The sequence below is a fragment of the Gymnogyps californianus genome, chromosome 3, assembly GCF_018139145.2.
Source record: "Gymnogyps californianus isolate 813 chromosome 3, ASM1813914v2, whole genome shotgun sequence".
Classification (NCBI taxonomy): domain Eukaryota; kingdom Metazoa; phylum Chordata; class Aves; order Accipitriformes; family Cathartidae; genus Gymnogyps; species Gymnogyps californianus.
The window spans coordinates 53651657-53678346 of record NC_059473.1 but is presented as its reverse complement, the minus strand read 5'-3'; the positions used below and the strand labels follow the sequence as shown (position 1 = coordinate 53678346).

The following is a 26690-nucleotide window of genomic DNA, read 5'->3' as shown; positions in this document are numbered from 1 at the left end:
TACAGTCTTCCAAGAAGGAAGCTGAGAGGCAATATTTGCCCAGATCAAGCAGGGAGTCTGTTAAAGCAGTCGAGATACCATGAATGCCTGTGTTAACAATCTCTGAGTTAACAATCCACAGCTTCATATTGCTGTCACGCCAGCCTCACTAGAGGCCCCATTAGCAAAAAACAACTTCCAGAATTCTTAAACATGTTGAGGGGTGGGCTGGAAAAGACAAGGAGAGGAGGGGTCTGGAAAAGTCTCCATCCGTCCTGCAGAAAAGCTTCCTTCAGCAAAGAAACAGAACAAAAAAGCTTATTCATTCCATAACCCTTCACAGCAAATATTGATTCTGGCCAGAGTAGATTAACAGTAAATCATTAGAGGTAATTTAGATCAATTGCTAACAGCATTAGTTCAAATGACTTTTTAAACTCACCTGAAATTTCTCCACTTGTACTCTGAGCCTGAATTAATCTTATGCTTTCCAAGCACTGCTGTGTGTTTAATTTGAAGTCAGGTATTACACAGAATTCACGTGTCTGCACTTGGATTTTTTTGGTAGGTTTCTCAGCATGTAAGTCATGGTTTGCTGGCTGCTAAATCTCCTCAGTGAAACAAAAGTCAACTGGAAGATCGAACAGTGCTTTGCTTTTAGGGTGCTCCAAAGGATAAACAGGACAGAGCTGCCACAGAGAGGTTGCCACTCAACTTAATGTTAGGAACGGCCATTAGATCATCTAACCCTGTTCTATGTATATTATCAGTTTTCATTTGAGGACTTAAGAAAACAGAGAATCCGCTGTTGTAGTTTATTTCAGTGCTTAACCACGTCTTCTGATAAAAACGGGTTTGACTTTCACTTCTTATAGTCCATCCTAGGGTCAACATAGGTCACCAAGAACCACTTCAAGAAAGTTGTGCCACACTGTATACACTTTGTGATATGCAGCTGTGAAAGCATTTTGATATGGTTTAGCATTGTTTAGAAATTGTTATACAAAAAAATACATTAAAAAAACCAAAATTCTTAGGATTCCAAGAGTTATAGAACATTTTGAGAGGAAAATAAAACTCTCTCTGAACAGATGGAGCAGACAAAGCAAACTTGATAGCTACAAAATAATTTTACTGTAACCTTTAATTCTATGACAGGTATTGCCAGTGTTTAGAAAGATCTTCAGAGTAAGTTGAGAAATGAAATCAGGTCTAGGATTTGGGGGATTTTTAAAGCAGTGTGCCAATTTTGCACCAACTTTTTGGAACAAACAACTGTTAACTGAACATGTTCTATACAACTCCTAAGTGTATTCCCAACATTAAAAGTCTTGGTTGTAAGCCTAGCAATTAGAGATCTGAACTGAATAAAATGTGCTCTGACTCCTTCATATTAACAAGTCTGTGCTTGCAGTTATTTATGGATATGAAAATTCAGGTCAATTTGAAAAACACCAAGATAAATCTCTGGTGAGACTCTGCATGTGGCAGAGCCACTAACGGTAGCCAGGTTGACGGGTGGTGATCAAAAGCTTTGTTTTTCTGGATAATTACAGTAAATAGAGATATCAGCTGTTGTAACACTACTGGATTCGGGAATACTTTTTCAGTATGCTCATTAAAGACCTGTTATACAAGTAAAAAATCACACTCCACTTAATAAACCAAAATTATTATTTTATCACAGCTGTTAAGAGGCCCAAATTCATCCCTAAATTATACTGATTCCAAGTCACTTATAAAGTATGCTTACAGATGAACACTGGGGGGAATGAATTTCAGAACAAGAAGGTGTATCAGAAGTTAGAATTTATAGATTGAGTTGGTGATCAGAGTGAATTCATAAGCTAAGGAAAGAGCTCTCACTTCAGGTAATTCAGAGCAATTCAAAATTGCAGCAAAATGGAAACCTGGTCCATTAACAGAGCAATGGGAAAAGATGCCTGCTTGAAAAACTGTTGCAAGACCATGCAGTGATATGTGATTATGAATAATTCACTGTAAATATTTGCAGTGCCTATTTTGATTACAACAGATTTTAATTTTCCCCCCTCATCACAGTACCTTTGTTGTAAAGATCCAAGGATATTTGATTGCCTTAGATCTGCGTTCCCACATCATATTCCCTCCCATCATTGCAGTGGATTAGGTCTCTTCTAAGAATGTTCTGTATTATTAATGATACGTTTTGACTCCTGAGACTTGACTGCGATATTTCAGATGTCCTGTGTGCTGGCAGTGCAGTGAGATGGTGGTGTGGGAAGAAGCTGGCTGCATTGCAAAACAGGATTGACAGAATCATACGTTCCCCGTCTCACTAGAGATTGGCAGTTCTCGCTGTTGGCATTAAAAGATGTTTGTTTCTCATTCAAATGGCTGCCTACATTAACGCCCTGAGTACATACAAGGAAGTTCCCTCCACCGTTGCACTAAATGTGCTGTTGGAAAGCAAAAGGATTTTACATTTTAATTTTGAAAAGGTCCCGGAGTAGATGTGCATTTTTTGCTTGTAGACAAGCGCCAGTAAGTCACTGGGTACTGAGTGTACGAGCCTCCCGAGTCCCCCCTGCTTTTCCCATCGTCATTGACATACAGCTACTCAGGAGCAGCCCATGGTTGTGTACTGGGGCTCTACATGTGGGACAAGCACTGGGGTTTACCAAGCACATTCACCAGCAGCAGGCCTGGCCCTGAAGTCCTCCTCCTCCAGGGGCCTTTCTAATAGAGGCAACCAGTTGCCACCGAGCCAGAACTCCATCCTCTTACTCCTTGCACACAGACAGCTGGTTGACTGACTAAGGTGTCACTTCTCTGCACATTGCATTAAGCACTTCCTCACTGAGTTTATAAGTTGTTCGGTTTTTTCCTCTAGTTTCCTCTAGTTGTATTTTTTACCCTACTCCATAACTGACTTTCTGAAATTGGTACGTGGGTTATACCTCGAGACACAGGCATAGTCTGTTATGTGCAAGGGTGGGACCTAGTCAGTTGAAGCCCTGTCAAAACCAAACCAACAAGTGGGTATGCCTTTGTTTATCCTTCTTTCAGGAGAAAATGGAAAGAAAATAAAAGCAGGATTTGGGGCTGAGGGTTGGATTTTCTTTTGTTGTTCAGGAAACAGTAGCATGGTAAAAAAAAATTAATAACTAGTCTCTGGGAACACAATCCAAGCTTAATTGTCTCTCCAAGACTTAACTCCGATGGCGCTCTTGTTTGTAGCAAACAAAACTGCATTGGGTTTGTGTGGCAGGGGAGGGGCTACAGGGGTGGCTCCTGTGAGAAGCTACTAGAAGCTTCCCCGGCTCCAACCCAGACCTGCCTCTGGCCAAGGCCGAGCCACTCAGCAACGGTGGTTGTGCCTCTGTGATAGTGTATTTAAGAAGGGGGGGGGGAAAAAGACTCCTGTGTGTCAGAGTAAGGTGGAGGAGGCGGCAGAAGAAGAGCTACAATAAAAAATAAAGGAGGAGAGGAAGAAGATGGGAGAAGAAGAAGAAGAGCCACAGTGAGGAGAGGAGTGGGATGTGAGAGAAACAACCAGGCACACACAGAGATCGGTGGAGATGGAGGAGAGGGAGAAGGTGCGCCAGAGCAGAGATTCCCCTGCAGCCCATGGTGAGAAGGCAGGCTGTCCCCCTGCAGCCCATGGAGGTTAACGGTGGAGCAGAGATTCCCCTGCAGCCCGGGGAGGACCCCACGCTGGAGCAGGTGGCTGGGCCCAGAGAAGGCCGTGACTCTGTGGGAGAGCCCACGCTGGAGCAGTTTGCGGAGGACTGCAGCCCATGGAAAGGACTTGAGCTGGAGAAACTCATGGGGGGCTGACCCCCATGAGAGGGACCCCATGCTGGAGCAGGGGAAGCATGTGAGGAGCCCTCTCCCTGTGGAAGGAGCGGCAGAGACAATGTGGGAAGAACTGACTGCAACCCCCATTCCTGTCCCCCTGTGCCGCTGGGGGAAAGGAGGTAGAGGTATTGGGAGCAAAGCTGAGCCCAGGAAGAAAGGAGGGGTGGGGGAAAGGTGTGTTTTTAAGATATGGTTCTATTTCTCATCTTCTTACTCTGATTTGGTTGTTAACGAATTAAATTGGTTTATTTTTCCCCAAAATCAAGTCTGTTTTGCCTGTGACCATAATTGGTGAGTGATCCCTCCCTGTCCTGGTCTTGACCCATGAGCTTTTTGTTGTATTTTCTCCTCCCCATCCCACCGGGGGGGAGGAGTGAGCGAGCGGCTGCATGGTGCTTTGTTGCCGGCTGGGCTTAAACCACGACAAAAACCCAGCAGAGCATTACTGCTGATACCAAGACATATAAGGACACCTTTTGTGGTCCTTCCACAGTCAAGCAGGTTACAGACCAGGTTTACAGGTGAGACAGTTTTGATGTGTAGCTCCAACTAGTTTCTAAAATACCTAACTTGCTGCACTGATATTTATGTGTTTAATCATAACCATCATCTGCTCAGCGCAGCTGCAAAAGCTAGAGCATCCAAACCCAAGTTAATGACCAATCACCTTTGTAGAAAGGAACCTCTCTCATTTACTCTCTGCCATTGAAGAGGTAATACAGCTTAAATATTACTGTTGCCTAAATCCCATTTACAGAAGTAACAAAGGTAGGAGGGGGATTTGCAACTAGGACTGGTTTTATTAAACTGTGGAGCCAGAGCAAGACCCTGAACTTGGAGTTCTTCCCCAGTGCCATGGTAGCAACAATGTTTCCCATGCAAAAGGTGGGAGCTGCTTCCTAGACACCTCTGACACATGTAATGTAAAGTGAATAAAAGCTAAAAACAACTCTTCTAAGTTTCATATCTGACATATCTATGGGCTGAAGGAAGAACATACTGTGGTAGGAAGTGCAATTATCTGCAAGTTACAGAAATAATCAGTAATGTGAGGTACTGTAACAAGAATTAATACAAAATCTTACCAGTCCATATGAATGTCAATGATAGAAGAAATTACAGGAGAAAAAGAAAAACAATCCTGTCTGCCTTTCCTTGAGTTTCTCAGTAAGGTACTGCAGTACACAGTGCTGTGCTGTGCAGCAAACTGCCTATTCCAAATCCCTGACTTAACCTGTTTTTGTCAAGTAAGTATCTTCTTCATACCTTGGAGAGATGCTCCCTCTCCACGTTCAGGAGAAGAAAATTAACAGGGGTATCAAAACTTTCCTAAATATGATTCATTTTGCAAAATAAATAAAACCCCAAGCAACTGAAAGAACCCAAACCCTCCACATAAACAAGAGAAAAGTCCCGATTGCCTCAGCTGCTCTCCCCAGGACAGCGTCTCGTCAGGCAGAGAGCGGACATGGCACGGGAATCACACTGCCCCACTGGGCTCCCGCACGCCGAGCGCCAGCCCTTCTGCCACCTCGCAGCAGCCCAAGCTGCCGATGTGTCTCTCCCTGGCTCTCCACAGGCTGTGCATCAAGTGTAGCAGCACAGGCGGGTGAAGCGTGGGAGCAGCAGACATACGCTGGTGAACTGTCACCGAGGCACACTTCTTGTGTCTGCCTGGTAGTGGCTGTGGCACATTCCTGGGGACCACAGTTCAATGTGTCCCGCACCTCTATGTTGCAAATTTAGATGTGCTCCATGACGGAGCCCCAGGGACCCTGCCTTAGGTCTGCTCCTAAAACCCTCCATGAGACGAGGACAGAGTCAGTCTTTGATGCCAGACATGCTAAAAGTAAGAAGGCAAGCTTCAAAATTCAGTAAACCTAGCATGTTCACTCTAAGATTTTAATTCTCCTGATTTTATCGCTTTGCACTGTTATCTCAGTTACAGCTTGCATTAATTCACCAATCAATTAAAATATGAAAAGAAGCTATCATGGAAAATGTTTTAGAGTTGAACTGAGAGGCTAAAGCAATTCTAATTTTAGGAGATACTTTCTAAATACATGCCAGTAATTGGAACAAAATTGTCTGAAATTAAGCTTATGTTGGATATTTTTCACAAATTTGACTTGCTTTAAGAACGATTACATTGTTTTTTACTTTTTATGATAATTATACAAGTCTTCTGTAGCTATCACATTCAGTCAAAACAATCTCTAAGTGAGCACTATTTAAAGAAGAAACATTTATAGTTATATTAACCTGTAAATCTAATTTGCAGTCTCTGTTTTAGCAAACCCGGAATTCAGAGCCTTATCATACCCAAGTGTTAATTTGCATCAACCCTGTGGATCATCAGACTCTTTACTACTTCAGTTCACCTGACACAGCAACAATGGTGGCTTGAACAGCTTACTCATTTTTATAGCCCATGTTCTGCTCATTCGTCCCACTCTCCATGGCTGTTGCCCTTACACATAGCAGTGACTCCTGCAGAACCGTAAATTGAGTAATCGACAGTCACGATAACCTTCAGCTATATCTGAGTTTAAAGGTATTTTCTCACATCTCATTCTGTATTGGCAGCGTCACTGGTTGGGCCAGCCAAAGAGAGACACCATTTATTCATGCTACATTTTGCCCTCCCAGCAGTATAAAAATATACAGAAGAGGGAAGTGACTGGCATGCACAGCAGCTCTCTAACAATCCTGTTAGCATCAGCAGAGCTATTACTGATACTTCATTAATATTTGAACAGCTTCACAGCAAAGGGTTCCTAGGGAATGGCAAAACGTTTTCCAAAGGAGAGCTGGAAACTCTCCACTACCCAACTGCAGTATCTGTAAACCATAAACCAGGAGTAACGAGGGTTCTCTATCTGTAGCCATTGCAGACAAATATTGGCTCCAAATGCTACCACTGTGTTAGTCATTTCATTGCAGGAACAGCAATACTCTTATCCTATTTACGATAGCTTATTGACATGGGTTGGCAAGCCTCTTGGGTAAGCAAAGTACGTGTTATACATCTTATCAGCAGGGAGCCAAATGAAGACATAGCTTCTCCAAGCAGGATACTGACTTAGCTCTGATGCTTACTGAGCAAGCACAACTCTTATCTTAAGCATTACCAGTGGTCTCGGGACTTCGATTACTATTATTAAGTAGAGCCAGCACCAGCCAGACTGTCAAAACCAGAACTTTGCTCCAAACCATTTATTCACATGTGTACACATGTGTATCATGAAACCATAAGAAAATCCTGGGATGTCTAGCTAATGTTTTGGTTGCATCAGAAAGTATCACATCTGGCTTCCTGGTGGAGGCAACGTTAGCAATATAACAGAAGCACCTGAGGACTCCGGGTAACATGCAGCTATTGCTTTACCTGTTACTTTAATTTGGGTGTGTGCCATTTTTCTGATACCTCCTAGCAGGGCAAAGCCATGCGGAAGGGGGTGCACAAGGCTTGCAGACTTCAAAATCATTTTTAAAATTACCATGGGACTCTTGCCTGTACTCATAACAGTAAAAAAAAACCCCAAAATTAAAAATGCAATGCATTAAGTATTGAAACCCAGCTGACTTCTGCCAGCAGTGTGACTAATCACTGCTCTCTGGCATTTTTGCACTGCTGAGTTAAGGGAATACAAGAGGTGACCTTCCTCCCACTTCACTCCCAGAGCCTGGCAGAGAAGTAGTATGCCTGTCTGGGCGCAGCAGGCACTGTGAAAGCAAGGAGCAGTGATGCTGGGACCTCTGAGATCACCTAACCAGAATGTGACTAACTGACTAATAGACTGTTCTTCTGTTGCCAGTGGGGTACTGGTGTTCCCGGTAACATTGGCACAGCAGATCTGCCTGCAGTAAGTGTCTGTTTAAGGTCCTCCCTTGCACAGCCTTTACCGCGCTTTGGTTCTTTGGGGTTTGCTTTTGACTCCCGAGATGTCAGTGCCTGCTCGGCATGTGTCCAGGCTCCTTTCCCATTGCCAGGTCCCTGTGTTACGACTCTGCTTTCCTCAGACCAACCCTGCTCTGGCCTGCTGGCTACAGGCTTGGGGTCGTGGACCTTGTGGCATGAACCATGGCTCCGTGCCCCCACGGCCGTGCTGAATGCTGAAGGTCCAAGCATTGCCTTGCTCTGAGCAAGGAAGAAGTAAGCTCCTTCCAAGCACACAGCTGGTCTCCTTGGTCTCTGCTCTTGTACAGATTATCCACCCACACTCGCCACTCAGGAATTTCTCATTTTAACTACAAAACTTAAGTGTAATTCTTTGTCCCACTCGCTTGCTAAATGTAGTATTTCTAAACCAGAGCATTTTAGGCATCAACAGGTTCCCAGATTCAAGAGTTTGGGATGAAACACGGGTAAGAACACATTGCTCATACACAGTGAATAACCAAGAGAGCAGAAGATAATGAATGTTCACCAAATACAACTTGAAGGCTAAGTCATTCTTTTTATTTGTTCTAACTAATAAAAAAAATCTATCTCCCAGCTGAGTTCTTCTCCTCAAATTTCAGCACAGTATCTAATGCAATATCTAGCACAAATACCTATTACACGTACGTTAGAAATCCTTGAATAACAAGGTTTATAAATAAAGAGGCTGACCTAACCTTACCCAGATGTACCTTCCAAAAGCATATCATTAATGTAGAACAATAATCCCAGCCATATGTTTGGAATTGTAGGGGGTTTTTAAGTTAAGGAGAAAAGAATTTATAGAAAATTAGAAGCCTTTACTTACAGAGTAATATTCCTTTCTAAACTTTTCTTTATTGTTTTTGCAGAAACAGGTATTACACAAAGTGCTTTCCCATCCATTAATACTGCAGGGCAGCTAGTTAGCACGGAACAGCTGGTTATACCTAGCAAGGGGATGTATGTCCGATGCCAGTATTTATCTACTGCCTTGGAAAAAGAAAGATTGTTTTTTTCTAAGCTCCAGTACATACTTCCAGCTCTGGAGTGACCCGAACAGCACACTTCAGGTTCAGTTGTCCAGCGATCACTCAGACCGATGGAGTCTGGCAGGCCCTATTTGACTCATCACACATACTTCTGGCTCTTGTGCTTCTGCACAACATGTAACAGATCGCAACAAACAAACAAACTCATCTCAGAGCTTTTAAAAAGATTAAACCAGCACTTAGAATGGCCCATAAGATCAAATTTTCCTTTCTCAGGACACTTTTGTAGTGATTTTGACACATTTGAGGCCCTGCTGGCCTGATGCTGTCACTCAAGGAAGAGTGAAAAAAACACTAAACAGTCCCTACAAGTGGATGTGAAAATACTATAATGCAAATATTTTTCTGCAATGTGTGTCATATATAGCCTACATGATTATAGGTGTGACAAACATTTCCTTGGAACTTGTTTCAGATTACCTCTGTAATTTTTATTCATCTCTTCACAAACATAAATATACAATTTACGTTTATAGACTTCAACTGGTAAATGAAATTGTATCTTTATATTAGATATGTATCATCATACCCCCAAGGTAACAATTTTGACTTGATTAGACTACACTCAATGAATCTAGATCAGTGGAATTCAGACTTGCTAAAGTAAATTTATAATCCATGAGGGACAATCTCTTTATCTTCAGTGCTAACTTTTACCCTTATCATCAGAAGCATGTTTAAGCAACCCTTGGGGGAACAAAGATCACAGACAAAAGACAAGGTAATAAAATCCAGCACCAAACTTCTGAAAAGTAAGGGTCTGCTCCGACCAGCTGAAGCAGCATTACGATGAGCATCACTGGGCAGGAACCCTCGACATGCAGCTTGGGGACATTGCAGTGCCAGCATGGTGGAAAAATCATCTGACGTTTGCTGAGAAAGGCAGAAGGCTTGCTTTCTCTGAGGCATGCTCTAATGTGACTTTTGAACCAAGATAAGCTTTCTCAGACATCAAAACAAGGCTGCATCATACACCTCCCATCTGCTTTAGTCACTGCAGGGATCCAGCTTTACCCTGCAGCTCAGCCACCAGCTTCTCGCTTCCCCCAGAAAACAGTGAAGTTGTGCCAGCAACACACAGGAGACAAAAATTTGGTAGGAAAGAGCAAAGACAAGACCAGTAACACAAGCAGACAAGAGCTGCCATGGTTCATACAAGCCCTGCATGGGGCTGTCCCAGAGCAAGGGCCGCTGGCCCGAGCCTCAGCTGTGAGGGCTCAGCCACCTCCCAGCTGTGCCTGACGAAGCAGCAATTAGCTCCTCGCTGGCTCGTTTTGCTCTTTCTTTCCTCTGAGGTTTGCTGTGCTTTGTATGCAAGCAGCTCTTCATGGGGATGGAGCTGATGGTGGTGGTAAGATGGGCCAGTGCCTTGCCATACGGTGGTGAGGTGGGAAGGATAGTGTTGGGGCCTGAGGGGCTGGGGAAGGCAGAGGGGAGCAGCCCCAGCTGGGAGGGGAAAGGTATCAGGAGCAGAGTGCAATGGCTGGAAGGTTAGTTGTGTATGTGTGGCAATGATCCTCCCCTTCATCTTCAGGAGAGAGAAGGTGAGGAAGTGGTGTCTGCTGATATGTCCCTTATCTAAAACACTAGAGTCAAAGCTGAAAATAATTTGCTTCAACTGCAGTAAATTCATGTTGTTTGTCACTATGGTTTTGGGTACTTTGTAGCTTCAGATGCCAGCAGTAATGATTTGTAAGGCTCACTAATATACAGAAGGGCTGAGATGCTCTGTTCTTGGTAGCTGCCTGGCCTCTTATAGGATGAAGTTACAGAAGTAGATGATATACCGTTGGGGCATCCAGATTATCTACTGCTGCTGGGCAAAAACTGATTCCCTTCAGGCTTTACCAGTAATAGAGACAAAATAAATAGACTGTACTAAGATCAAATAATGTTGGATTTATAGGTAGGAGTTGGGCTTTGATAACAAATCATGTGTTTTAGGAATATTGCATTTTTCTCAAAAAAACCTTCTGGCTTGAAATAAGGAGCTGGTAAGAATAGCTTCCCCCTCTTTGGGTCTGACATTCTTGAAACTGAAGCCTCCTGGGAGTACTCATAGCTGTGAACTTTTGATGGCATGCAAGCCAGAAGACTGTCTCTGAATCTAACTTACAGTACTGTGGCAATCAGGTCTGATCCCTCTTAAACCTCCCCTGACAGTCAAAGAGTTCTGGTTTTTGGCTCCTTTCCATTTTAAATGTCGGTATTTGCAGTACAGGTACTTCAGCAAAGCCTCCCAGTTTGCGCTAAAGTGAATGGGGAGTTGCCTTTTCTGTTGACTCTTTTACAACTTTGGTATCTTTCTCTATTTAAATGAGAGCTGTAGCTCACAACTGGCAAATCTGGCAACCTGTGAGGCTAAACTGATGTTGAGTTTCCCAAGAGCGAAGCAGAAGTGCAATCTGATGAACCTTTTCTCAGCAATTTTTTTACTGAGTGGACTTCAAAGACATGGCTTGCTGTTGGGCAACCAGGGGGAGAGTCGGAGGAACTGTAGGGATGCTTGTGACTTAAAATGGAATAATTTAATTTGTAACATGTGTGCACATTGCTGTTATTTTCCCCTTGCTGTTCCAATGGAAGGCATGTTTCAAGCTGCATCTTGGTCATGAGCTGGAGGTAGGGTGTTAAGTTCTGGCAGGGCCTCTGGGGCAGATTTGCAAAGGACGTAACAGTTGTTTGATGCTGCGGAGCCCACGTGGAGAGGACATCCCCAGATCAGTAAGTTTTGTGCAGCTGGGCACTGTACAACGCAGTTGGCTTCCCCAGGCTTTTGCCGTGATACTGCTTTGGACCTGAGAGCAGCAGAAGGCTGTTTTGGTTGCCTCACACCTAGCTTTTGCTTGCCTCCCTCCCTCATACAAGTGTTCCACGTGACAACAATTTAGCTTTCTGGAAGCTAAACTGCCTGAGGCAGGTGCTACACTGAAAACTAATCTTTATTTCATTCCATATTAGTGCAGTTTACGTCAATCAATTTAATACTGAGACCCCAAATCAATAAGGTATAGTTTGTGGTGGGAATTGGGGTGTTTATTCTGTTTTTATAATTTTATCATCCTGATTATAAAGGTTTTCTCAAAATCTGAAAGCATTTTAGCTTTTTCATATTACCATCCCTCTTACATACTCCTGAGTCATTTCCAGAGGAGTGACTGGGTTCACTTACAGCTGTGCCATTACTGCACCTAAAATGGTTGAGGGAGAGGCGGCTGGAAGAGTCTGCCTCACTATCGTTAATGGTGAAATTACGGGTGTGTGGCACAGCATGCCTCCAGTTGTTTATCTGTGCAGCTCTCAAGTATGAAGGTAAAAATAATCTGAGTTAAGAGCTCCATACCAAATACGAATGAGTATATGAAAATCATACCAGCAATTTTGTAACTTTGGCAACCAGCACTCCTGGGTTATGCCACCCTTCCACCATATAGTGATGTTCAGGATCTTCCTCTCTGGTAAAAAGGAAGGCAAAGACCTTCCACGAGTAAAGAGCAAGGAAGATAAGGGCTGAAAAGTTGCTGTGTTTCCTGCATGATGAAGCCAGATGGGTAAAGTGAAGGATATACATTAGAAAGCTGGTGCAACTGTTTGAATAACTGGAGAAAGGGCTGCCTTTGCTTGTTTCTAGGAAGTACTTCATTGAACAATGTGATTTCATACTTCATTACTTTTTAGCTGTGTACAGAGGCTTATTTATAGCATAAAGCCTTCTGATAGTCTAAACAGGAAGCTTTTTAATCTTAAGATACTTCCACAAACTCACAGAGTGGTTGAGGTTGGACCTCTGGAGGTTATCTGGGCCACCCAGAGCCACTTATTCAGGACTGGGCCCAGAGAGCTTTTAAGTATCTCCAAGGATGGAGACTCCACAAGCTCTCTGGGCAGCCTCTGCCAGTGCTCGGTCACCCTCACAGTAAAAAAATGTTTCCTGATGTTCAGAAGGAACCTCCTGTGTTGCAGTTTGTGCCCATTGCCTCTTGTGCTGTCACTGACCACCGCTGGAAAGAGCCGGGCTCCATCTTCTTTGCAGCCTTCCTTCAGGTATTTATATACATTGAGCCCCCTCTTCTCTAGGCTGAAAAGTCCCAGCTCTCTCAGCCTTTCCTCATAGGAGAGATGCTCCGGTCCTATAATCATCTTGGTGTTCCCTGGTAGTCCACAGCTATAAAAGCTAGCATGGATGGCAACCCAAGCATCTGATCCAGATTATGTACATGAGACATACAAACTAGTGAGCAATTAACTTAAAATAAGACAGACTAGTAAAGAGAGGTTCTAACATGCAGAAGCATTAAATAATAAATACAGAGAAGTGACTTGTGGATAGTAGTAGACTCTTGGCTGAAATAGGATTAATTTCTTTCTGTGGAATGCCTGGACTCTTCAGTCTACACACCTGATACACAGATTTTTTAGGTCTTGTTTTCTAAATGAAACAAACCGATCTCTTTCTTCCCAGCAGTTGTTTCTGTTAGGAGAGCATCCCTGACAGTTTTTGATGCTTACAGTGAGGATTGTTTGGTCATTTAAATGTAGTTTGTATTTTTATATATATATATTTAATGGCATAAGGGAGTTTGTTAAAATGGGCTGTGTAGCTAGTAGAAAATTGTGCTAAATTAAATCAAGTCTGTGCTAAATTAAATCAAGTCTGTCTTAAACTTCTGTCATTTATTTCTTTAAATTACCTGATTAAGTCTCCACCTAGTTGCTTGCAGAGTGATTAAGTGCTTACCCATGAAATAGCCTGTAAATACTTTGACATAGATTGCTAACCCTGGACTGCAGTCTGTCATTGTGACTGTTGTGGTTTAACCCCAGTCAGCAGCCAAGCACCACGCAGCCACAGTCCCCGCCGCCCCCCCCACCCCCCCGCTCCTGGTGGGATGGGGAGGAGAATCGGGAGAAGGCAGAACTCGTGGGTTGAGATAAGAACAGTTTAATAACTAAAGTAAAATATAATACTAACAATAATAATAATAATGAAATATAATAGTAATGAAAAGGAACATAACAAAAAAAAAAGGGGGGGGGGGGGGGAGGAAAAAACCCCAGTGATGCACAATGCAATTACTCACCACCTGCTGACTGATGCCCGAGCAGCAATCCACCCGCCTGTCCCAGCCAACTCCCTCCAGTTTATATACTGGGCATGATGTCATATGGTATGGAATATCCCTTTGGCCAGTTTGGGTCAGCTGTCCTGGCTGTGTCCCCTCCCAACTTCTTGTGCCCCTCCAGCCTTCTTGCTGGCTGGGCATGAGAAGCTGAAAAATCCTTGACTTAGGATAAGCACTATTTAGCAACAACTAAAAACATCAGCATGTTATCAACATTGTTCTCACACTAAATCCAAAACACAGCACTGTACCAGCTACTAGGAAGAAAATTAACTCTATCCCTTAGCAGAAAAGCTTTTACAGTACCACCAATTTCAGGGAGAACACCAAGAGCTACAGGTATGCATGCACTACCAATGAATGGAAGGGAATCACTAACAGGTATAAACATTCACAGACACAATACAGTGTTTCTACTAAAGATAGGGTAAGGTGTGTAAAAAGCTGGAGGGCTAAAGCATACCAGAAGCAGGCTTAGTATTACGTTGTTTAGGCTCTTCTTCCCGCGCCCCCCCGCCCCCCCCTCCCATACAAACTTGTTGATATTGTCATATGAAGTCCTGTTGAGGAAAATATACCATGGCTATGAAATACACATGTGAAATACATGTGGGATTAACTCCTCTGGATTGAAAATGGAGCGAAACCTGAGCTGTCACCTTTCAGAGAGCTTCAGTACCTGAATTGCTTGAGAAACCAAACAAAAAGGTGATGTTGCCTTTGGCTCCTGTTGGCTGTCCAGAGTTAGACGTGCCCATGCTGGGAAGGGAGGTGTTTTTGTAAAGGCTCAGATGTGATGGCAAGGCTCTTCAAGTGCTTATGGAGTCTGACCAGCAAATGAGATGAATTGAGGAATACTTGTTGGCCACTGCAAGTCTGAATATGAGATTTCTGCCTATTCCTGGCTATTGTGAGAAACTCTTGTCTAGGCCCAAAGGCAGAATTCAAAGCATGTGGGAAACTTTGTAATGAATCTTAATTTCTAGATGCTGGCTGCCTTCTGGCATAGGTAAAGTCTTTGAGAACCACGGCTTTAGACTCTGGGCCCTACAGTGCTGATTAAGTAATCTTGTCAGTATAGTTCTTGGTGCTTTTTTTTTAATATTTCTATGTAAAGGTTTGTAGTTGAGAAGTAAATATGTCAGAAATTAACTCCTCATTATGAAGTCCAGTGCCCTTAGGTCAGTGGGTTATAGGAAATCAGCAGCCACAGATGGCAAGTTCTTAATGCTGGCAAGTGAATAGCCAGGACCCACAGCTAGAGTGTAGCTCTGCTTTTTAGAGTCCTTGTAAAAAGAGCATCTCTGAAAAGTCTGTCCCTCTGATGTCATATCAAAAGTGCTTGATTTACTTAAAAAAAAGAAAAAAAAACATCAGATTGATTTTAGAGATTATATTATTTTCTTGTGTGCTGCCAGCAAAAAAGGCAAAAATCTGGCCTAGAATGTTCTTAATTACTTACTGGCAACCTAATTTTCTTGAAATTTGGCTTTTGCTGACACCTTTGCAGCTACATTAGTTTTAAATCTGCTTAAGCCTGCTGAAGATGTCATAGGGAGAGAGTGGGTTTGCAAATCTATTCCTTGACTCTTACTGAAAATATGTGCAGTATAATATAGTACTGGTGAAATACCGGGGGGAAGGAGGGAGTCGTTCCAGGCACGCGCTCAGACTGGCAGAGCGGCTGCGTTCTGCCTCTTGTGCACTGCGGGAGTGAGGAGGTGGAGAGAGATGCCCACCTATTCCTAAAACACTTCTAGGGCTTCTTGGGGGAGAAGGAGGATAGCAGTAAGGAAACTTCTAGCAAAAACCACTTCTTTAGTGCATGTTGAAACTCCTTGCTGTATTTTTAAAGTGAGTAGTTTATCAGGATGCTATACTAAGAGGTATATTAAATTTGCCTACCCAACCCTGTCAAATCAAGAGATTTTGGGAACCGAAAGGGCAATTCAGTCCATGACAGACCCTGTGCTCATATGTATAAAAGATGGTTTGTGAGGACAGAAAAATAGTGTTTCTTACATGTCCCCGCTCACAGAGAGGTGAATACAGATTGTATTGACATTAAGCAGTAACTCACGGATAAATTTTTAATGCAGAGTCAGTTCCTATATGGCACTCTAAACACTAAGCTGAAGGCTAAACATAAATGTTTGCAATCTTCAATCAAGAAACTTCAATGGGGATGTGGGAATAGGTAATTGGACAAATTATTTACTGACTTCAATATGAATGCTTATTTGGTGCTTGGTTCCCTGGAGCTAAAGGCTGAGATAATTGCCCCAACCTTCAGTTTCTGTTCTTTCTCCCACTCTAAGATAAGGGCACATTTCTAAGGTGATTATTACTTAATTACCTACATTATGCTGCTAATACCCACCAGATAAACACAGCTTTCCTTTTTAAGTGTTGCTGAACAAGAATATTAAGCGGTCCTGGATTGGGGCTGGGGGAGCCAAACTGGGATGTCACCCTTCCCTGCCTTGCCCCTTGGTGGGGAGGACAAGGCCTGCGAGCGGCTGATGGGGCGGGAGCCTTGAGGGGCTGGTGGTGCCTCTCCTGCGAGGAGAGGCTGGCCATGATGGGGAGTGAGCTCCATGGAGGTGCCAAGGCAGCTGGCTTAGGAGCCAGCTGTGATTTTTTTCTTTCTTTTTTTTTAATTTTATTTTATCATAGATAAATGTTTGTTAAACTATCATTGGCATAACCCTGTCCTGTTATATACAGTTGTCTCCAGTATATATATATCAAATAACTGAAATAATGCCATATCATCATCTATATTGCTTCTTGAGTCACTTCTTACTGGAATGGTAGTCTGCAGGACTGAACTTTTAGATGTGCTTCATTATAGTATTAATATTTTTGATTTTGCCTTGTCACTTCTGCCAGTCTAGGAGGGGAGGGTAGATGGGCGTGGAATATCTTGGTTTTAATCACATCACTTAATCTAATTCTTTTGTGAGGTACATATTGTTTGAGAGAGGTGTAACTACTACTATTAGAAACTAGAAAAAAATCAACTCATTTTCTTAAGCATCTGTCTGTATCGGCTATTCAGGCAAAACATATTAAGAAAAAATCGCTCTCACTATTTAAGCTGTTTACTGCATTAACTAAACTGCCATGTTTTATCCAATCTCTGTGGAAACAGATGTGCTATAATCTTAATTTATCACTTGTCTTTTCTTTGCAACTGGGTTAAAAACTAACAAGTAAATGCCGCAACTGCAGACAAAGCTGACAGGCTTAAACTGCAGTATGTATGCTAATGTATTTTTCAAATAGCTTTGAAAGGCGTGATTATGCCTTCCTGGTCTGGTTTATATTGAACCATAAAGAGACCTAAAATCAACAATGTCATGAAGAGATCTCATTTGAGAGTGTTTGTAATCAGCCTTTAAGAAATGTAACTTAGTTGTGTATAATGACATTGTACTATTCATAAAGTTGTTATTTTAAGTCAAACTTTCCAAGAAGCTTTCAATGGGACCATTGCTTTGGGCAAAGAAATGGAAAATGTACCAGTTTTGTCCAATTGGTAGTAATTTCTAAGGTACGGGAGATGTCATAAATTATGAAGTGAGCAACAACATCGACAAGCTTACAGAATTTTTAATTAAAAAGCTAGGTGTGGTTTGGTTTTTTTTTTTTACCGTTCAAATGCTGATGATCTCTGAACATGTGAATGGAAGCCAACCAAAAACACATCATGTGAGTCTATGCCTGGGAAAGCAAGTCTAGAAGAAAAGCAGATAAACGAGAGTGGCGTTTTAGGCAATATTTATCTCCTAATCCCATTTTTCTAAATAATGTTACAAGTACTGTGATTTGTAGGAAAAGAGAACCAAAGTGTCTGCAATAACAAGAATGTAAATAGTTATCAGAAGAATTTCTTTCCCAAACGCTACCGAAGTCTATATTAAGTGGGTTAACCTGGAAGTCAGCAGTCTCATCTGTCACCTACCGCCTTTTCAGTGGAGACTTGCGTGTTGTCCTGAGGCGGTGTGCTCTGGCGGCAGAGGAGGGGCGTCCTAGCAAAACTGTAATCCGCAGATCAAAGGGAGTGACTATTCCCTTTTATTTGGGAAGACTGGGGCTGGGGTGCTGTGTCCAGCTTTGGACACCTGGCTCAGCCCCTTGCCACCGACTGGGTAGCACAAGCTGCACTGCGAGACACCAAATGAGAGTTCAAAACCAAAAATAATTCTTTCACTAAAGCTATCATTAATTTTCCTTCCTCAGCAAGCAAGCAGACATTTTGGGGAGGACAAAAATGCAAGTGTAGGCAGCAGACAGATGGATACCATGATATATCTTGTTTGTGTACAAAGCCTGGCTCATATTTCATAATAAAGTCAACTGTTATTTTGATGTTTTACTGCCATTTCAACTAGTTTTGCTTTTCATCCTGCAAGCATCATCTTTACAGGAACTGGGATTTAGGGGGTGAAATAACATTCTTATTCTGGTCATGTTTCAGCCACTCAGGTTTTCCATTTGTTCACATCTGTATTTTTATAGAAAATTGATAGGCGCTGTAATTACAGCCTGCTGAAAGCAAGTAGGTCAGAGCTACACTTTCCATTCCAGAGGGGCTGCTGGGACTGGAGAGACAGAAATACATCTGGACAGTTTTTCTTCCTGTGTGCCTGTCTGTGTGTCGCAGCCATTCATTAGACTCCTCACAACTGCTCACCAAAATACTTTGAGAGGTATTAAACAAAATCAGCCAAAACATGTGTGTTTAAAAGGTCCCTCCCTACTCATCTGCCATACTTCTCTTGGCAAAAGATTTTTTCAGGGCATCGTGCAAGATAGTGTATTGGCTCAGACTTATACTAACTGTCGAGGGGAAAATTACTTGGAGTGCACTGATGACAATTTTCTAACATAGATGACTGAGGAGCTGGTGAGGGGAGAGACCCTGCTGGACCTCCGACTCATAAAGAAGGAAGAACGGGTGAAGGATGTGAAGGCTGGGGGCTGCCATAGCTGCAGCGACCATGAGATGGTAGAGCTCATGATCCCAAGAGGAAAAGAGCAAGGCAAAAAGCAGGATCACATCCCTGGGCTTCACGAGAGCAGACTTTGGCCTGTTCAGGGACCAGGAAGAATAGAGAGATACTGCCCAGTTCTGCAGGGATAGGGTTAGGAAAGCCAAAGCCTGGTGAGGGATATGAAAGGCGACAAGAAGGACTTAGACAAGTACATCAGCAGCAAAAGGCAGACTGGGAAAAACATGGGCCCACTGCTGAAGAGGACCTGGTGACAAAGGACACAGAAAAGTCTGAGATAATGAATCCCTTCTTCATCTCAGTCTTTACTGGTAAGACCGGCCTTCAGGAAGCCCAGGTCTCTGAGACCAGAGGGGAAGTCTGGAGCAAGGGAGATGTCTTCCTCCTTGGTGGAGAAGGATCAGGTCAGGGAACACTTAAACAAACTGGACATATGTAAGTCCATGGGATCTGATGGGATGTACCCATAAGTGCTGTGGGAACTGGTTGATGTCACTGCAAGGCCACTCTCGATTATCTTTGGAAGGTGATGGGAATCAGAGGAAGATCTTGAGGACTGGAAGAAAGTAAATGTCACTCCGACCTTCAGGAAGGAGGATGTGGGCAACCCGTAACTTTCCCTACTTTTGTTTGCATTTAAATCAGTGATGTGGATTATCAGTGGCAGTTACTATTGTATCTTCTGTGCGTTCTCTTATTTATTAATGTATAAAACTTCATTTGTGGGTTAGGCACCAGTCACACTTAGTAAACGTATACGGAGAAGCAGGATTGCCGTGAACTGCTCATCATAAAGATAGTCCTTCAACATGCAAAATGCCATCTCCAGTGAAGAAAAACGAATGGTTTTTTTGCAGGGCCAGGGTTACACACCAAATATTCTGGCTTGTAGTCATATGGGCTGTCCACTGGACTTCCACTTCACCTGGGCTGGGATTCAGAAAGGTTACTGTACTTGATCAAATGGTTGCCTATTTCCATATAAAATTCAGGTGAATTATCACAGTCCTTCTCATTTATGTGGCCTTTTTCCCAACTCCATTAAATCTAGCTTATGAGACACACAAACTCTTGGTAATGGATGCTGTCCCTTCCTCTATTTTTTGCTCATTTTCCAAAGAATTTAAATCGTAGTCAAATGTAATGACTGTGGGGGCAAAAGGAATTCCATCATGTGCAGATGAAGTGTCACTGCAATGCTGCTATGTGGCTTTCTGATTTTTTAAATTTTTTTTTTCTAACCAGGTCACTTTTTCTAGCTGATACCAAACTGTAAAAATTCTTATATTCTCCATTGTTTTGTTTAATACTAAGGTGGGATCTATCCCCAGAAATTAGATTTGTAAGCTGCTGACATCTTCCTTTGAGCTAGTTACCCTAGGCTCTGCTTCCATAGTCAGGAAAAAAGTATTTCTGAAGTATAGTTTCTCCAAGGTAAATATTAGTTATTAGAGGTCAGAAAACCAGACATTTTCGAAGTGCTTATCTGACTGTATAAAGTGACTAACAAGAGCATGAACAGTTCATCTGTAAATACTGTGTTTCAGAGATGACAATGAGATAAGATGGATAGTGTCTATGTTTTGTTGTGTTGTGGTTTTTTTCTTTTTTTTTTTTCCCCCCTGTGTATATACTATCTTTAAGACTGGCACCTAGGAATTCTATTCAGCTGTCCTGGTTTATCACTTTTAATAAGCATACTAACATAAAGCAGTTTTCAATTTAAAAGATCCCTTTAGTGTTGGCTGCAACAGTTTGCTGCAGCACTGCAATGCCTGGGAAAACGAGCTGAATCAGCCCACTCCTGGCAGCTCCTCTACTGGTGTCTCAGCCAGAGGTGCTTAGAAAAGCAGTTGATGAACACACTACCTTCCTCTTCCGAAGGCAGCTGCTGCACTTGCATGCAGCTGTTCTTTCTAATGCATTGATTTAAGTTGCAAAGAGTGTAATTTTTGCTGGCACGTCATGAAAATTTAAGTGGCACTAAAGACAGATGGGCTCCCAAAGACATGTGAGCCAAGGAAGAGTTCGCCTTTGCTGGCCACAAGAACATTTTTTGAGGAACACAGCATATAGTTGATGATTACGGAAAGCTTTTTTGCTTGTAAGATGGAACAGATCTCCTCCTGCTCAAATATTTTTTTCCCACTAAAAGTTGTGGGTTTTTTTTCATCCCCCACTTATTAATTTACACCTTGGCTGGATTTGTAAGACTGATTTTTTTGCTGTTGTTGTGGGAACAGAATTCTGAGCCATATGGCATGACATCTTCATTTCTGCGTGACAGGAGACAGGATCCATTACTCAGTTTTGCAGTGGTGCGAATGTTTACCTTCAGGAAAGTTTTTCTTAGGGCAGCTCTGTACTAAAGTAGAGAACAAAAAATATATGTAATGAGCAAACTCTCTCCAAAGGGCAATTTGTACTGTAAATGTTTAAAAGAATATTTTGGTCTTTTGCATAAATCCAAAGCTTGCCCATTACAGTAATACATTATTAATTTGGCTGAATTCAGCTTTTTTTTTTTCCTTCTCATTTTTCAACTGTAGAAATAACAGAAGAGAGAACAGAACCCCTGACCCAGGACACTCAGGCGATAGGAATTGTCATGTGCATACTGACAGTTTGTGTCTGGGTCCAGTATCTCTGACCTAGTGGGGCTGGTGTCTCATAATTTAACTATCTATCTATCTCATATTGAGATTTGAACATCTGAAGAGCGTTGTCTTGGTCCAGAAAGAAATAATACCACCACCACCCAAGAAGAGCTGTTTCATAGTGGAAGTTCCCCTAAAGATGAAGCCCCAATAGTAGAGGAACTTCTGCACTGTGTTTTTAATTAGATGTATCAATCTTGCATCTTCTTTGAGAAAATGAACTGATCTGATAGTAATGTTTCAGCTCAAGGGTGTTTTGTAATAAAAATTTACACACATGCTATGCTAGTAACCAACCACCCCATCCATTGTCTCTCCCGATTAGATGGGTAGGCATGCATTTTGGACTGAGCACTCTTTGGTGCAGGAACCTAATTCTTCTCCTGAAAAGTAGCATATTGGCTTTATTTTGCCTGACAAAATAACAGCATAAGAGGCTGGTTAGCGCTCAAAGGAAAAGGTTGCGCAGGGGAGCGAGGGCGTGCTTACCATTGCATTGTTCACTGAGGACTGGAGGTTGCCAGGCCCTGCCACTGGCCTGCCCCAACCCCCTCGAGAAAAGCCCGACGGCAAGCTGGTGAGAAGTGGGTGCCACTCTGTTCCCCCTGACAAGAGCCAGGACCTTCATGGCACAGTACGGAAGCACGATTTTAAGCTCAGAGTACCTTCCTCACAGGTGACAGCGTTACAGAGCTCTGGTACCTGGTACCTTAGCAATCAGGGTACAGCGGGTGTAAGTTGTAGATTTGAGCACTTCCATAAATTGTTCTCAAAGTCAGGCCCTGGTACTGATCCATACCCCTCTTCTGCTGCCTTCAACTCTACAAACATATAATTAAAATGTTTACTCTTTTAAAAGACAGATTTTATGGTTTAATAGATTCTTTAATGTACCAGTCTCCTCCTCTTTGACACATTTATTGTTCTAAACACAGAACTTAATTTGACTCAATATATTGCTATTTCTATAATTAAATTCCTTGTTAACTGCTGAATTACTTAAATGCCATGTGGAAAAACCTGATTCTTCCCTACAACTTATTTGTTAAACATCCTTTCACAAACTGAGGGAAAATGTCATTACTTTGACACTTACGTTTTACATTTGTTAAGAGTTTGAAAAAAAAATATTTTAATAAATACTAAACATGAAAACAGTGCCAACTATTACTATAAGGAAACAGAATTATTAGGGTTGTGGACTTTTTTCCTCCTTTAAGCACAGTAGTTCTAACACAGTCATTAACACGATTAGCATTAGCTTAATGCAAATACCTAAAATCAGCACATGGTAGGGCTAGAAAGTACATATTTCCTGACTGAATACCTAATACTGTGCTTCAGCTGAGCGTGTTGACTGAATGCTATTAAAACTTGAAGACTAATTTACAGTTCTAATATTTGACAGGGCTTCATGCATTATTGCTGTTTTGTAATATGTATATATAACATTTTAAAAACAAAAGCAGTCTGCTTCTCAGTGATCAAATTTAATATGTCATGAAACTGAGAAGGATTCCAGACTAAATCACTAAAGATGGAAAACTGGAGAAAATATGCACAGATTTATGGGGAGAAAACACTGCTTAATCTCACTTATATAAATGCAAACCACACTCCAAAAATGCTAGCACATAGAAATGGACTATCACAGCATCCCTCTGTTAAAATTAATCTTCTTCAGAATGAACTTTTCAGCATTTAGCAATGAGAAGTGCCATCCTTGAAGACCACAAAACTTGAAAGAACTCCATACTTTTTCTCATGTTACTGCAATATATTCCTTTTATTTATTATTGTCTCAGAGGAAGAATGTTACAATGTAGTGTTTGAAGCAGCATTTACTTGGCAGCAGAGGACAAAGGATGCATACAAACACAGGCAGAAAAACAATTTTATACATAACCTCATAGTCAGAACAAAAATAAAAGCCACCAAATTCACTACTGAGACCTTTTTTTACTTATGTAGGGGGATATTTTTAAGGATTCTTTGCCTAGAGAATGATGTAGCTTGATAAAAGCAAAGTACTTTGCAGAGAACAGAATATAAAGCTATTTCCAATACTACTCATGAAGATAGGTCTGAGGTAGAAAGGTGGTCATGGCTTTCCTCTTCTGTAAAATGTGGGGTTTTTTCTTCTCAAAATAACTACACTACTTTTTTTTAATAGATGAAGCATTTATAGGAGCCAGCATCTTCTCTTCCCACCTTGACAATTTTGCTCCACTCACTCAGGAGTAATACTTAGCATTTACATAGAGCTTTTCAGACATTAACTAAGCAAGCCCTACAACACCTTTGAGAGGTAAGGACTATCATCCCCATTTTACAGATGGGAAAACAGAGGCAGAGTGGTTAAATAATTTGCCAAAGGGTTCAGAAAGAACTGGCACCGGAGCCAACACTAGAACGTGGTCAACGCTGTGCCCAAATCACTCCTCCAGCAGCAGCAGCCCAGGAGTGAATACTGTGGGTGCAGGACAGCCTAGTTGGCACTGCTTCACAAAAACACTAGAAATTCCTGACCTGCTGTCTTAATGTCCTCTAGCATTTTTCGGTAGCAGTAGAGAATTTACAACTCTTCCAATACCATTTTGAGATTTTTTTTTTCTTCAGTAATAATTAAGAACGACACAGTTTAGTTTCTCTCCACTATACATGAAATATATTGCATGCAGTTTTACCAATTAAAGGTATATCCTGAAATTAAAGCAAGTGTCCATGCAGCGTTGTAAACTCTGTGAAGGCATTAAAATCTCTTACGATAATTTTAAAACTAGAGATCAGCTGATCAGTGACACAACTTTCCCGTAATTATCCCTACTTAAAGTACATAAATAAATGATTTCAAAGATAAAGATGAGTTGCAAGATTACAATGCCAAATGATAATATCTAAGTGCATTGCAGTTTTGAAGAAAATGTTCCATCGCTAATAGTATTGGAAAGGGCTTTCTAATTGTCTCTTCATTTCCAAGAGGCAGACGAAAGAAGGGGATCTCATGGAAATGAGCTTTACTTCACAAACTGTAAATTCCAAAACTTGAAGCAAGTTCGGCACAGCAGGGAACAGCAAAGCTTTGTCTCTGAACAAAGTTGGGAAAGATTACACTAACTTAGACCTTACTAAAAACAACTTAAGCTATCATCTAAGTCCTCTTTTTACCTATCTCCTGATTCAAAGTAAAGTAAGGCTTAAAAAAATAATCCTCCAAATGGAGTGTGTTGGCTGGAAATAACTAAAAGAAAGTTAAAAATACCATTTTGGTGCATGAGGATGATGATTATGACTTGAAATGAGAGTTTACCTCGTTTAATGGAGTTAAAATACTATAGCTTGCACCTAACGGAATTTTTGTTAACCAGTAACAACAATGCAGATTATGGGAACTTCATATGCCAATCCTGAAAACAATTCAAGAGTATTCTGAAATCTGTGTGGTCAGTTGGTTAGCATATAAATAATCAGTACAGAATATTAAATGTGTGAGAAAATAACTAAGGATATTTTACAATGTAAAAGCAAAGAGCTGTAAGGAATGTATAAATGTAACATTTTGCTCCAAACTCCTTATGCAGTTCTCTTTACGATTATCAAAAAGAACGTATATAAAGCCCCTGCCCCTTTTCCCGCGGCTGTATATTTATACAAATCAGTGACAAATACTCCACTGCTCATTAATTTACAGTTGCATAGAAAGGGAAGAAGAAGAAAAAAAACTGATACTATAAAAACAACATCCTCATCTTTGGGTATTCAGTGTTTTACTATTTCAAGTAGAACACGCAGTCAGAGCGAACAGCATGTTCCAGGGTCCCATGCAGCCTTCTGATGAAGTGGAACTCACGATCGGTGGTTTGTAGAAAAGGGCTGTACTGCACGTCAGGAAGCACTGGTCGACGTCCAAATGAACACTTCACATTGCCTGTCATGATGAGAAATAACCATGTCAGTACCACATTAACACACACAGAAAGCTCTAACTACTCTGGGCTCGGTTCAGTTAAGGACTCTGACGTCACTTTACAAAACCCCTGTATTTTAAAAAGTTAGATGTATTGACCCAAGACTCAGCAAATCACTGAGGCATGTAGTTAAGAGAAACCTAATTTTACTATACTGCAGTGTTTAAAATTCTTGTTGAGTAAGGCCCAGAGGATGTTAGTCTACAGAGCAGTAAATATGACTTATAGACTCTCCATGTTCTGCACCCATAGGAAAAAAAGTTTAGGCAAACTACTGTCCTGTCTGAAGCCTAAGTGGTAAAAATGGAGAGTATACAGAGTCTGGATTGGGACTCGGCGCCTTCAAATGTGAAGCTTATTTCCAGGCTCCTGTTTCAGGATTCTGTTCCTGAACAAACAAATGTGCCTCCTCTAATGGTTCTGGAAGGGTAAATTTGCAGTGAGACCATTTGGGAATCATCCTGTATCTTAAAAAAATCAAATGCTTTTTCAGGAAGATTAGTATTATTCACTGATAACACTGAAAACTATCTCTGTGCCTGCTTAAAGGAAGGATTTCTGAAAAATGCTAGTTTAATTCACTCATTTAACTTATCAAGAGACTGAAACACAAAGTCTGAGTTAACTGAGTGCAGGGCATGATTCATCCCAGTCTCTTTAGAAATTCCTGTTTGGGAGGACAATCCTACTATCCCAGACATTGCCATCCAAGAAAGTGTTTGCAGAGCAATATTTCTGAATTTTTAGATTTCATTTTGAGGAGGTCTGACCTTGCAAACTGTGGATTAATGGACAAGGTGAAGCAATCTGGGGGAGTAAATAGACTCTTTCTCTACCACTGAATTCTTCTGAAGTCTCACACAGCAATTTGTGGTAGTCTTTAAAACTTATTTAACAATGAAACTTTTAAAGAACTCTACAATGACACAAGATTATATTATTCCTTATTTGTCATACTTGGGCTCCAATATCAACCTAAACCAAGTGTTTAAACCAACCTAATAGCAAGTGTTTTTGCTATTTCTGTTAGTTATAACAGAAATTTAACTGGTCATTCATACCAGTTAGATTTTCAAGAACAAGTATCTAAATACCAGATTGTTTTCCACATTTTTCTGAACTCTGCAAGTA

At 41.6% G+C, this 26690-nt stretch overlaps 1 protein-coding gene across 2 annotated transcripts in view; it reads right to left on the bottom strand.

The window, feature by feature from the left end:
* Nucleotides 1-23358: 23358 nt before the first annotated feature.
* UTRN (utrophin) overlaps nt 23359-26690 on the bottom strand; it is a 394556-nt gene continuing 391224 nt past the window's right edge. For both annotated transcript variants that reach the window (XM_050894491.1, XM_050894492.1), the window contains one exon: nt 23359-25519. In XM_050894491.1, coding sequence (XP_050750448.1) covers nt 25511-25519 — 9 coding nt within the window. In that variant the 3' untranslated portion in view covers nt 23359-25510. The remainder of the gene's footprint in view (nt 25520-26690) is intronic.